This window comes from Oreochromis niloticus, linkage group LG12, assembly GCF_001858045.2.
Source record: "Oreochromis niloticus isolate F11D_XX linkage group LG12, O_niloticus_UMD_NMBU, whole genome shotgun sequence".
Classification (NCBI taxonomy): Eukaryota; Metazoa; Chordata; class Actinopteri; order Cichliformes; family Cichlidae; genus Oreochromis; species Oreochromis niloticus.
The window spans coordinates 16,711,982-16,726,081 of NC_031977.2; the positions used below are offsets into that span (position 1 = coordinate 16,711,982).

The following is a 14,100-nucleotide window of genomic DNA, read 5'->3' on the forward strand; positions in this document are numbered from 1 at the left end:
TTTTTTCTTAAACCTCAATATCCATCAGCATCAATATACCGCAGCATGTAAAGTGGAATTTATAAATCCATATATTTAGAACAAATTAGCACTGTGTATAAAGCTGAGTGCTGTAGACCACATAAAAGGATCAGTCAAAAAAAAAACTTTTATTTTGTCTGAATACAACAGAAAAACTTAAAAATACAAATGCAACGATGCTTCAAAACATACTGGAAGTGAAATTAATATCTTAAGCAAGTAAGTAAGTAAAATGTACTTCAATAGTACCGTTCAAGATAAAAATTGCAGAGTATTTCCCAACAAAACATTAGAGCACAAAAAAACAAAAAAGCTCAAATGCATCTTTTTTCAAAGTTTAAAAAACTAATATTAAAAATATTATAATTTTAATTAATTATATTCAATGAGTGTATTTTATTGATTCACAGAATCTGCTCCTGCTGGTCCTGTTCTACTCCACAGCAATAAAAATATTTATGCACTGAGTGGCAAAGATTTGATATTTAAAAATCCATCTGGTAAAAATTTATCAAATCACACATCGGTCATGGAAATCTTCTATAATCACACTGATAAAACAAATGAATATGAAAATATACATTTTCTCTGATGCACTAAGTAATATCTGGAATAAATGTTTTTTATAGTTGGCTATATACAATGATTTTTATAGATATCATATCATCTCTGTAACACATCATAGTACTTCCTTGAGTTATTCAGAATATTTAAATTTCCCGAATTTCCCTAGTTAGTGTCTGTATCCTGCAAATGTTCTTTTATGTAGTTTTAATCATTTTATTCTATTTTATTGCTGAATAATCTCTTAGTTGAGTTGTGTTGGTATTTTCTTTTACATATTTTCACTGTGCTGCGGCTAATTAGTGCTCTCCACCTGTTGGTGTATTTATTCCCTGTTAATGTGTCTTTCTCTAAATTATTGTATTACTGTAAAGCACTTTGGTGTACCGCTGGTTTTAAATGTGCCATACAAATAAAGTAGTATTGTACTGTATTGTGTAAATCAGAATCAGAAATAAAAAGCCTCCAAATCTGTAGCCGAGCTTCTAGGACTTTCTGTCTGAACTGTTCAGGGAGGGGTACATGTCATATGTCTCATAGGAAGGTGGTAAGCCATCAACTCCAGGGGCAGCTGGATTTTGTAGAAAGCTTGCCCCTTCTGGAAAGTCAGAGTTTGAAGATGCTTCAAATCCACTGGCTGAATAGTCAGATGACTGCTGCTTATCAGACCCCTCTAAAGCAGGCAGGATGACTATGGGGAACTTGATCTCTGGGTTTGAAGCATACTTCACATCCAGATGGACCTAGAAAGAGTCAGTGCTTATTAGACTCGTAATGCACACTTGATTAAATAAAGATGTTAACAAGGCTTGGGAAATACTTTCAGGAAGATAAAATAGGCCTACTCACCCGGAGTCTGTACTCTACTTTGATGATGTTGCAGTTTAGGACTGAGGCAGTCTCGGTGGAAGGGACGGTGATGATCTTGGTGACTGTCTGACCTGCAGATTGTGGGATGGCTTCACCCTCCTCTTTCAGGATGTCTTTTGTTTCAAGTTTCCTTTTCTTACTTGCAAAGTAGCTGTACTTTCTGTACAGACAGTACTTGAGTTTAATGTCACGAGAGGATTTGTTCTGAACTGAAGCCACGACCTTTATGTCTTCTCCTGGAAAAACAACAACATCAGGTTAAAGTTCTGTCCTACAACACAATTACATTGATGTTATGCTGCATACAAAGCTGTGGATTTCAGTATTGCAAACGTTTAGGAGTTTAAGTTATGTCATCATCTGTTTGATCTTTGCAGGAATGAGTTCGCAAAAGTTTTAAGATTTTCTATATTTCTGCAAAAATATAACACATTTCACCAACATGTGCACTACATGCCTTATCTGTCATTATAGTTTATCTTCAGTCATAAAAAAATCCATTAGCAGGTTTTTTTGTTCTGTTTTGTTTGTTTTTCCAGGCAGTGAATGTATATTTCAGTAACGTAAGATTGCACACAATTCATAATTACCTTGGAGGAAGGCTGTTTTTGGAATGCTTACATCCATGGCCACTGATCCTGATGTGAAGAGGTTCATCTTCTTATCAGTCATATCTTGCTGTGGAGTCTGAGAAGAAAATCACAATTTAGGTACATGCAGTGTTAATTCTTGCGGGAGTGTAAAATATGGCAGTTTGTAAGGGTACCATAAGCTCTCGATCAAGGTTTTCTTTGTGGATGAGAGTGAACTCTGCCTTTGCTTTGCTGTCTTTTCTCATTGAGCGGCTCAGATTTGCCTCCAATCTGTACACAATCTTTCCACATGAGCCCCTGAAGGAGGACGGCAGCTCTCTGTAAGACAGGACAATACTATTAACAAATGGGTGAGTGCCAGGATATCATTTAAGGAAAAATTGAAAACACTCGAGTGCTTATCCTCATAATGATAGTTTTTTAAGAACTAACTTAGAGAAAACTCACTGTGCTGGGATCTGAAAGGTGAATGGGTAGACATGGCAGCCTGGGGGAATTACAGTATTACCTGTGAAGTAATAAAACAGTCACTTAATGTAGCTTTCATTTCCGATTTAGGACACTCTTGGACTAGCCTTTTCGGTTTTCTTATTTAAACACTTAGTTTGTTACTTTCAAGGATTAGGGGGAAGGTAGTGCAGGAGAAAATGATCTGGCATTATTTGTGTGCCTGAATAAGTTTAGAGACAGATGCCAATTGAAATTTTGACACTTCAGATTCACTTATTATTGTTCATTACTAACAGACAAAAATCCTCTCGTGTAATGGAAAGAAAAAAAAAGGAAGAAAAACAAAAGCCACAGTACTACATGGTTTAAAAAAATAATTGGGAGTTGACTTGCACAGTAATTAAAGTTGCAAGAAAAAAAATATGATTACAGGTGATTAATCCATTGAAAGACATAAGCGTACTTACCCTGAGATTCCTGAATGACAAACTGCTTGATGGTGAAGTATTTGTCTTTGCTGTGATAGGTTATGACGGTTTTTCCATCGTATTCTCTCCATAAGACTTCCGCCTTTCCCTTCAGCTTTACAAAGAGTGACTGTATTTTGCATTCCTGTGACAACTCCAGTGTAATTTGTCCTGTAATATAATCGCCACTAACAAAAGTATTGCTTTTGTTAATGGGATCATATCCCACTAAAAAGCTCTTAATAATATTTGGCATAATGCTGTCAAACGCTGCACAGTGCTACGAAAACAGCAAGTGCCAGCTAAGTGTGAGCAGCGAGGTTTTATATCTCATGACGAGAGTCATCTTACAAAGAGCTTTGGTAATAATTAAACCACAGGGACCTAAATAAGTGCTAGCACGTGGTTCTCCCGGACCACCTGTTGTGGGATTGTTGTAAAACTTTGAGCAATATATATGATCATGTGATTGAACTGGGGAAATATTAAATATTTACTTAAAGGAAAGTGCATCTAAATGTAAGGCTATTAAAAATAAATAAATATAAAATCCTCATTAATTAGTCTGTGGTCAAGCCCATTGGACAAATCTGGCCACACTCATGTTCTCATGTTCACCTGTTTGTTTCTATTCATCAGCCACTCCAGCTACACAGATGGTCTTCTTTGGGAAAGCCTGCCCAGCCCTCTACTCTTGAACTATGTCTGTTTGCTTGTTTGTTTATTTTTTACATGAACTGTAATCTGTCTAGTCTGAGCTGTATGAAGTATCTCACCTAACACATTCAAACTTGGCCTGGAGTTAATCTCAACTAAAAACCTGAAAAGTTGTGTGAGTGGATCTGGCAAAAACGCTCTTCTACCAGGCTGACAAAATCTGTCCGGAGACAGGCATATGAAGACCTTCCGAAGGCCGCTATAGAAATGTTTTTGGAAAGAAATATGGTGTAAATAATATATAGGAGCATGCTGCTTCTGTAAGTGAATGAATGATGAAATTGAAATAATGCAGTTTCCTAAATGAGCTCACTGTTACCATGTGTACACATAAACAGCATTACTCACACAGCACGTGGTAGCGCGTGATACTCCTAAATCACCTGTTGTGGGTGTGTCAAACCTTTGAGTATCAAGCAGGGATCATGTGACTAAACACAGTGGAAATATTCCAGGGAAATATATCCATATTCATGTAAAGCATTTAAATGTAGTGTTACAGAGTGTAGCCAAAATAAAATCATTATTCTTCGTATTTGAGATTTTTTTAAGGTCTTGTCTTTTTACAAAAGACATGATAAATACATTTGAACTGTGTTTTCTTCTAATGCTTCCTGGACTAAAATCAACCTATCGTAGCACATGACAGTTGAGTCTACTACTTATTATATTGCATGCAATTTCATTGCACATATCACACACCTAATTTGATGCAAACATCATTGAACTTTCACATCAATATAACTATATTATTTTAAATTATTGTGGTGTGCCTTGATGATGTGGTTTGTCCTCTGACAGTTTGAATGTAGTATGAGGATGTCAGCAGGTTGTGAATATTAATATTAATCCTGTATTAAACTTGTAAAGAGACTAATATTGATCCTGTATATTTGATTTCAGCAAGTAATTGCAGACTACAGGATGCTGAGAAACATGAGGGAATTTTAAAACCACACCAACATACCAATATATATTTTTCATTACATGTAATACAGGAGATGGCATTTCTGTCTACCCTAATGACCACTGCAGATTGTTGCACACTTTTCATCTTAATTATTTGTTATGTTAGTTGTTAGTTATGGATCATGAAAGGAAATTGGCACACAGAGATTGCTCATGTACAGGGCCCAGAGTTCTATGTCTCTGGGTAAGAGGTAAACTGCTAAATTGTACCTCTTCACCCTTTAAACCTGCACACTGCTGCCCTCTATGGGAAATAAGATGGGCTGCAGCATATTTACAACTAGGGCACAGTAGCACAACAGCAAGCTCAACTAGTCTGATAACACACACGGGCATCAAATTTTAGTTGAAGCTTGTGTGTGTTATTTAATTTATGCAAATACTACATTCGATCACCCTAATGCTAGCACTAATTCAAATGGTTCTAAAAGTCTGCATATGATGGACCCTAAGGGGGTGACATCATTGAGATAATAATAAAAGAATGTTTCTGTTAATTGGTTGAGACAAGCTCTCCATAAATAATGTTAATAGCAACTGAGCATTAACCATTTTTATCTGGAACAAAAAGAAGCAACCTACCTACCTAGGAGCAAATCCCAAATCCCCACCAGCCTCTAACGTTGGCTTGGAGAAAATGTTGACCAGAAATTTTTCTTTATGTTTCTTTAGGTTGACTCAGTATCAACATTTGACCTCATTTTTTCTTAAATTAGTTTTTTTTTTTAAATATGTATATATATATATATATATATATATATATATATATATATATATATATATATATATATATATATATATATATATATACATATATATTTATATATATATATATATATGATGCAAAATTCTTTATTTGTTCGAGTGAGAGCAGCACTCTGGCGCTGCTCGTGAGCTTAATTCACCATGGCAGCTAGTCCCAGATAACGTGGAAGTTGTTGAACTACAGACCACTTAGAGAAGTTTCCTTCCAGTGAAGTCATTTATTTGACATAAATTGTAATTAGTATACTGCACTGAAGGAAGTTCAAACCACTGACCTCCCATTAGCGAACAATTTGAGCTACAATCATTCCAGCTACATATCTCCAGGACCACATACACATAAACATAAACAGACACTCAAAGCCTGAAAATAATGCAGGTCATGCTGTTTCAAAACATAATTCTTTTGTTTACTATTTACAATGTAGTCTATTGGTATCACAATCTTTAGACAATCTCTGAAAGATTCTCTGAAAGAGTGTACTGAGATTAGGTATTTTCTATTTTAACATGAGTTTAAACAGAAAAAAAGGACAGCCTTGATCATTTTTTAAAAGTGAAATTTAACTATGGCCAATTTGATCTCTGGCCCTGAGGCATAATTCACATACAGATGGACCTGTGGTGGAAAAAGATTAGATGTGAGTCTTACTCTTCTTTAAATCAGAGAGAACAGGAAACTAAAACTATAATTTGCATGGGCTCAGTAAAATTGGACAATAGAAGATTCTCTGTCGTTGCTTCTTTTTCCTCTCAGGTTTGGAGTGAGCTGGCTCCTCGGCTTTTTCCTGGGATCATGCTTGCCATCAGCTCATTTAATCTGCAGTATTTAAAGAACCTGCACTCTCTGCCAGATCATTGCCTGCTCAGTGGTGGTGCTGCAACACAGGGCTACCAATTTTTTCTCTCTCCTCTTGCCTTTGTTGTGTTTTCCCTACTCGTCGTTTGGTGTTATAGTCGCCGGAAATACTCAAGCTGACTCCTACAAATCGAGTTATCAACGTTTAGTTAAGTCTGCCTTTGTTCAAGCAGAGAAACATGTCATTTACTATTTCTCTGGTTATTAACAGATTTTTTTAAAAGGCACATGTCCCACAGTAAGCAGGTAATGAGTGAATCGTTTACTAAGCTGAGACTTTTGGCTGTAATCTTTGTTGCTGCAGGATACTGCTGTTGTGTTTACTCGCATATGTGGGATCAGATTCAGGCTCAAACATGTAGGAAGGGATTTGTAAAGTTACCTGTTGTGATGCCATAGCTCTGCAATAGAAAAGCCTCACTTCTGGAACAAGCGATAAGCATTTTAAATGTTTTCTTTAATAATTCATACAATATAATAAGTACATTATCAAGTTACGTTTGCTGTTAGCAAAATTTAAGTTACTTGTGTTCCTAGTGGGTTTGCCAGTGATAATTTTCAAATGCACTAGCTAACTTCTCGGCTAATGCTAAATGAAAGGTCAGACAACATCATTGGCCATTTGCAATGTTGATGATGATGCAGGAACAACACCAACACGGAGATAACAGATTGTGCGTGGACAACATGCAACATCCATGGCCACTGATCCTGATGTGAAGAGCTTCATCTTCATATCTTCCTCAGTCATCTTTCTCACTCCCAGTGTGTCTATACACCTCTCTGCATTTAATCATTACTTATTATTAATCTCTGACTCTTTTCCACAGCATGTCTTTTGTGCAGTCTTCCTCCAATCACCTCAATCAGTCGCGCCCCCAATGGCTGTCCCTCCCTGAGCCTGGTTCTGCTCGAGGGTTCTTCCTGTTAAAAGGGAGTTTTTCCTTCCCACTGTCACCAAAGCGCTTGCTCAGGGGGTCATACAATTGTTGGGGTTTTCTGTGTTTTCCTTGTATGTTTTTATCTCTTTTGATTTTCTTAAATGTACAGCACCAGTTTTTGTTTTAAATGTGCTATATAAACAAATTCGACCTTGTATTATTGTAGGGTCTTCACATTACAATATAAAGCACCTTGAGGCAACTGTTATTGTGATTTAAATTCAGTTCAGTTTTATTTATAGAGTGCCAAATCTTCTTAACTTGGCTGTGGAGTCTTATAGGAAAATCACAAATTGGTTACATGCAGTATTAATATTCCTTACAGCAAACTCAGTGGGGGTGTATTGTCTGGCAGTTTGTAAGGGTACCAAGGATGAGAGTGAACTGCCTTTGCTTTGCTGTCTTTTCTCATCAAGCAGCTCAGATTTGCCTCCACTTCATACAAAGCCTTTCCCCCTGAAGGAGGATGTCAGCTCTTTGTGAGATGCGACCACACAACGTACAAATCAAACTGGGTGAGTGACAGGACATCTTTCAGAAAAGAGAGAACACACTTGAAAGTGTTAATCCTTAAAGTCTGTGGTAATAATAGTTTTTCCAGATACATTTCAGAGAAAACTCGCTGTGAAGGGACTTGAAAGGTGAATGGGCAGACATGGCAGCCTGACTGGGAACTAGTAACACAGTCATTTAAAGAGCTTTTCATTTCTCATTAAAGAAAGGCTTATAAATCAGACTCTTGGATTGCTCTTGTCACTGTGGTTTGCTAATTTTACTGAAGGACCGTTTCCACCATGAGGACGACAAACTAGGAAACAAATTCAGGAAGTCTTCCTTGTATTTGTGCTACTAGTTTGAATAGGACAGGATTACATGTACATCTTGGAAAAAAAAGATCATCTTACAACAGTCAGGGTCTGATTTTGTAAACTGTAAGAATATGTTTAGCGTGTAGACTAGTTTTGTCAAAATACCAGAAAGGCCAAAGAAAAAGAAAAATGATTTTGTAATACAAATTAAAAAAATGAAAGACATAGAAAAGACAAAGAAAGACCAAAAAAGGATCTATAACACCTTATAAAAGCATTACGTTATTTTCATTTCACCTACTTTATTATTATTATGCCATCACACTGCCTTGCAATCATTTAGCAAAAGACTTAACTGTTACAGTACAATAGTTTGAGAAGTTTGATAGCATATGAAGATGGATACACCACAATGCATAGAAAAAGCAAGGGTTCAAAAAGGTAGGTACAGTTACTTTTGAAAATGAAAAACAATGTACCACCCCTATTTTTTTTTATTTCTCAATATGAATAAGTACATCAGTTTTCTAGCTGCACAAAGCACAGATGTTGGTCCTATACCATGGCCCTGTACTAGTTAATGAACCATGCAAGAAAAACACAAATAAAATCCAAAGAAACCCCAACTTATTTACCCTGACCTTCCTCAGTGATAAACAGTTTGTCTTGAGTGTATTTCGCAGTCTTGTGACAGCACATTTGTAATATGTCCTGTAAGAAAATCACCACTGTTGAAAGAATTGCTTTTATTTCTGTGGGTTATATCCTGCTGAGGAGGTCTTAATATTATTTGGCATAATATCCTGCTCAGTACTACCGGTACAATGAAGTGATGCGTGAGACGGAGAGGATGGAGGTTTTATGAGCAGGTGATGAGGAAGGAATTTGCTGATAGATACTTGGGTTTAATTAATAATTAAACAAAATGACCGTGATAAATCATGCTTCCCTAAAAATGTACTGATTTATGCATAGTTTTTGTTGTTGTTGTTAATTTCACTGGTGCTGATATGCAAATTCACTAAGAGCTAAATACTACATTTAAAAGCAGTGTGGCCTGTCAGCTCTTTACCTAAAACCTAAGAAAGGCAAAATAAAAGCTACATGATACTAATAATAGTAGTAGTTGTGAACCATGCAGGCTAGTTCTTTTTAACTTGGACATTTTGTTTCATGTACATCTTTTTCCTGAGACAAACTTGTTTTTGTTTTGTTGGACTTGAATTCCCACGATTTAAATTGAGTGGCTTCATGATTGTTTTTGTTTACTGTTGTTGTTCTAGTCACGATAAATGAAAATGTTGCTCAAAGAAAAAGGAGTGAAATCAGACAGAATAAAATAAAAAGAAGTATATTATGTTGATTTGCAGGTACAATAAACCTTCTAAGCATATATTTGACATACAGTTGCTCGTTCAAATCAAATCCATCCAGACTTTATCCTGACTCTTAAGCCACTTTTTGTAGTTTCCCGTCCATCTTTGTTTAACATCAACCATGAGCTGGACCTATTATGCTCATTCCAAGCTTCTTTTTCTAACTTTGTACTGGAGTTCCTTTGCTTAATTCAGAGTTAAATAATAATCTTTATAAGCAGTAAAATCTATTTTTTCTACTGTGTAGGCAACCCTCCCTTTAAGCAGGCTTTCTTCTGATTGGCTGTCTCCTGAGATGACCACATTATGAGTATCCCTTCTTGCCAGCATCACAAAGACCCAAGAAGCAAAAACGTTCTAAAACAGTGTGTCTAAAGCAGTCTGAATTTTTCCTGAGTTAGAAATACAACGCACACACACACACACACACACACACACACACACACACACATATATATGTATTCTACTAATTGTTTTTATTTTTATAAACAGTCGAAATGCATATGATGACAATATAACATGCAGCATGCCAGAATATTTTGTGTATATGTACATTTATAAATTTGATAATTTGTCCAAAACTGGACTAAGACACTGTTACACAAGTCTCCTTTTTCTTCAGTCACTATGATGAAAAACTTCGCCACAGACTATTCACATCATGTAGATAGAAAGAAAGATTTCCAGTTCTAAGACTTTCCAGTTTTAACATCCTTTACCTGGCTATTCTCCTCCAGTCTTGCAGTTTATACTGGCTCTCTCCATGAAAATTTAGTGTTAGAAACTCCGTAGTATGATTTATTAAACTTCTGACAGCCATCACATATTTTCTCCGAGATGGAAAGGTCAAGGATTTTATTAAACTTACGCCAACACTTATTGACCTTCACCCGAATGCAGTGATATTCGCTGTAACTCATGACATCACGTCTAGCCAAGGCGCACCATGGCAGCTTTGCAGTACAGCACATCTTACACAAATACATTCACAATAACATGTGAAAATTGGTAACAGACGGCTGTAGGCATGATTAAAAAAAAGTGGAATTTGAGATAATAAAGCATAAACCTGATGTACATCAAACATAACACTCAAAACACATAACACACATGTAATAAACTGTACAAGAAGCATCAGTAAACACACATACACACACATAAAAGCATACAAATATACACAGTCTTCTGACACAGGTGTGGGAATATATTTGAAGTTCTGTAAGAGCGAGTAGGACCACAGTTACTGAAGCCACCTGCACCCGATTTGGATCTTATTCTGAGTGTTGTTACAAGACCTCTGCCTGATGACCTTAGAGGCCTTAGTGGGATTTAATAAATGAGTAAGTCATCGCCGGACTAAGAGGACAAGCATAAAGGCGCTCTATTGACTATTAAAAGGATTTTGAGTGTATTACTGCAATCTACTGGATGCCATTGTAGTCACCAGATATTCAAATGTCCAGATTTCTGTGTTTGTGCAAACTCGGGCTCTGATAATAATATAAAGTCACTGTACTGGTTTTTAATATCCAAACTGAGATGAATGCATCAACCACTTCCTGAGACTCTGTATAAGATATAAATTCCCCATTTTGGATGCATGTCAGGGGTCTTGAACCTACAGCTAAGCAGCCTATTATTATTTATGCCTACTAAAAATGGTGATAGGCTGTATCATCTTCATTAACCATTCATCAAACATCATCAGCACACGATAAGATCTAGGCAGAGCTGATTTTTCTGTCTGTGTTCAGACAGCAGTAGCTTGTGAATGCTTTGTGCTTCAACGATACACCAGATATCCCACTTTACAGGGATATCTGGTGTATCATTAACAATACACCAGATATCAGTAAACTGTGAAGCAGACTAAAAGAAACTGTAAACTGTTCACAATTTGTCTCTAGCACAAACAGTATCTAAGTTAGAGTCATTTAAAGTAAAAAGGTAAACAGGTAAAAAACAAAAGGGTTAAGATAAAATGAAAGATGCATTGAGGTCATCAGAGGAAATTAACATGTACAACTGCACGTCATCAACATATGAATGGCATATGAACAGTAACACATGTAGGAAGAGCAGTGGCTCCATATGGATCCCCAAAAACACCTTGTGTTGCTGCACAAAGGAAAAATGAAAGGCTGATGAAAATGTCATGCTCTCTGTAAGTCAATGCTGAGGTAAAAGTCATAGATTTTTCTCATGGTATATGTGCTATATGTTATGAAATAAAATACATTCACTAATTTCTTTAAAAAAAAATCTATTCAAAAAATTTTGTCTATAAAGAGTAGATTAAAATTTGGTTCGTAATTAATTCCAGAGGAGTTTATTTACAGTTAGGTTGAGAAAAAACAACTCACAGTTTGTAGGGATTGAATCAAACCATTATGTTACTATTCTAACTATTTAACTAGCTCCCTCTTGTGTCTTAATTTTTGCGCTTTGTTATTTTGTTTATTGAACTTTTTACCAATTCAAATAAATGGCTCACCTTTTTCTATGAAGCTCTACCATCTGTCTCTGAAACTATGGGTCCTTATCTCTCTCTAATCGACACACAGCATACCGTGACAACACTGAAGAGTAAATGTGTAAATGCTCCGCACAGCCTCAGTGAATTCTGTCAGATTAACCCCTGAGTACTGTGAACACGGATTTTCTTTTCATGACAATGCATAATTCTTCTTTCCCGAGTTATTGTTATTGCCTTATTCGTCAGGACTGTGGTGCACAGACGATGTTTTGCATTTTGACCAAAAGGGAGACATTTTAATACAATATTAAATCGACATTAAGCTGTGAACATTTAAAACTCACAAGTGGAAAAAAAGCCACCCACAATGCAATATCATGCCATTCTGCATCATGTAGTATTACCTTGTAATAGTAGAAACACATTTTACTTACAATCATACTGGGGGATAAGTTTGCACAGGGGTATCACACAGGATGATTGGAAACAGCACAACGACCTCATCCAATGCTCCAACGTGGAGTTTAACCTGCAGGAAACAAGAAACAGAAGCTCATTAGATTTTAATGAATAAAAAAGAAATGGATCCAAACAGGCTTTTGCACCTGTCTGAACAGCTGAGGGAAACTGGATTATCAATACATCCATGACTTCACAACCCATCACAGGTACTAACCTCAATAATGTAATCAACAACCAGGATGCTGCAATCTGAGATGGTTAAAGATGCAGACGAGGGAATAGCGAGCATGATCTCAGTGCGTACATAAGTAGCCTGAGCACCAACAGGTTCTCCTGTCACATACGCCAAATTTTTTGATAACCATCTTCCTGTTGTGCTTACTGTGGGTGTAGAAAGTCTGTTTCTGTTGCAGCTTCACCTTCGGAGTAGCTGTTTTAGATGAAGGGTTATTAAATTCACAAAATATTTTCACTGTTTCACCTAGTGGAAGAAAAGACAAAGTGGCAAGTTACTTCAATGAAATTGTTCAAACTTAACAATTATTATTGATTTTACATATAAAATGATTATCTGATGGATGGAAACCTTACCAGGGGTGAAAGCTTTCTTCGCTACACTGACTGTCATAGTGACGGGACTAGAGTTACATCACAAGCTACACGGTGTCACGCTGTTTGAACCTGAGAGTGGCGCCTGCAGAAAAACAACACACTGATAAAAAAAAAGAAAAGCATAATATACCAATACTACACTGTTTTGCTTTTGGGATTACAAGAAATCAACACCTATTTATTACTCTTATGCATAAAAAGTTGCACAAAATGAGCATCAGCAGACCAAATCAATCAAAAAATGGCTTTAGATTAATATGAAGAAATGGAGCTATCGCATCATTCTCTGTTTCACTGCATATTTGCAGTAGCAGCTCAGGTTCCTTTGGCATTGCATGGTGGAACAGTATAAAACTCCAAACAAATCCAACATTTGCTATAGTTACAGTAGCCCAAAAAATCTTAAATTCATTACTTTTGCCCCCACAGTTACTCAGAGCCTCTGTGGGATTCATTTATTAGAAGTGAGAGCTTGTGCGCAGTCTGGTTTGTGTTAATTTATTTGAAAAATACGTCTGAGAACATGAACAACTGAAGCACAAAACAAGGTTAAATATAATAGTAGTCATTCAGTCTGTGTTGGTTACGACTGGAACACAATCAGATTTTAAAGATGTAAATTGTCTCTAAATGCAGTTAGACAACTCTGAATCATTCTTGTACAATAATTGCCCCCATAGGGTTGAATGAAAATACAACAAAGCAAACCTGGGGTTGCAGAGCTTTTTCAAAGTCAGCATATTGAGTTGTGAATGCAGGAAAAACATAGGTGTGGTAAGTAATTTCAAATTTTGGTTCATTTAAAAGGATTCCTGGGACAATTAGTCGAACAAGGTGTACTTAAGGAGTCCTGTGAGAAATATCAGTTTGATTACAGCGAAACTGCAGACACTGCAACAAAAACAAGGACTCCTCAATGAAAATGCACCACTTACATTCAACCCTGGCTGGTTGGTGTCAATGTGGTTTACAAAGTTAAGCTCTGTCACAAAGTCCTTGGACATATGCCACGGTCTATTAATGCCCACTGTCAAGGTATATGCTATTTTTCCGTGAACCCCATGAAAGGACGATGGGAAGTTTCTGTGATGCAAAATAATAGAAAAGATAGAAAAAAAGTGATTCAGGCGCATACAGATTCAACAGTTT

At 36.5% G+C, this 14,100-nt stretch overlaps 1 protein-coding gene and 1 long non-coding RNA gene across 2 annotated transcripts; both read right to left on the bottom strand.

The window, feature by feature from the left end:
• Positions 1–762: 762 nt before the first annotated feature.
• Positions 763–3,322, bottom strand: LOC100704729 (arrestin domain-containing protein 3). Its single transcript, XM_013264605.3, has 6 exons — positions 2,966–3,322; positions 2,496–2,556; positions 2,222–2,366; positions 2,046–2,142; positions 1,435–1,691; positions 763–1,328 (listed from the first exon to the last, which is right to left on the bottom strand). Exons 1-6 carry the CDS (start codon positions 3,219–3,221, stop codon positions 1,071–1,073), a joined length of 1,074 nt encoding a protein of 357 aa, XP_013120059.1. The 5' UTR covers positions 3,222–3,322; the 3' UTR covers positions 763–1,070.
• Positions 3,323–9,858: 6,536 nt separating this feature from the next.
• Positions 9,859–14,031, bottom strand: LOC102080560 (uncharacterized). The gene is made up of 5 exons (XR_003213157.1): positions 13,887–14,031; positions 12,931–13,033; positions 12,554–12,820; positions 12,312–12,406; positions 9,859–11,519 (listed from the first exon to the last, which is right to left on the bottom strand). It is a non-coding gene; the product is annotated as an uncharacterized LOC102080560 (long non-coding RNA).
• Between the last annotated feature and the right edge of the window lie 69 nt (positions 14,032–14,100).

Bases quoted from the DNA above. Each gene is read 5' to 3' on its own strand.
- LOC100704729 (XM_013264605.3), bottom strand. From the start codon at position 3,221: ATGCCAAATATTATTAAGAGCTTTTTAGTGGGATATGATCCCATTAAC. The intron at 2,143-2,221 runs GTACCCTTACAA...TTTTCTTCTCAG, and splicing joins ACCTTGATCGAGAGCTTATG to ACTCCACAGCAAGATATGAC. The intron at 1,329-1,434 runs GTGAGTAGGCCT...GACTCTTTCTAG, and splicing joins AAGTAGAGTACAGACTCCGG to GTCCATCTGGATGTGAAGTA.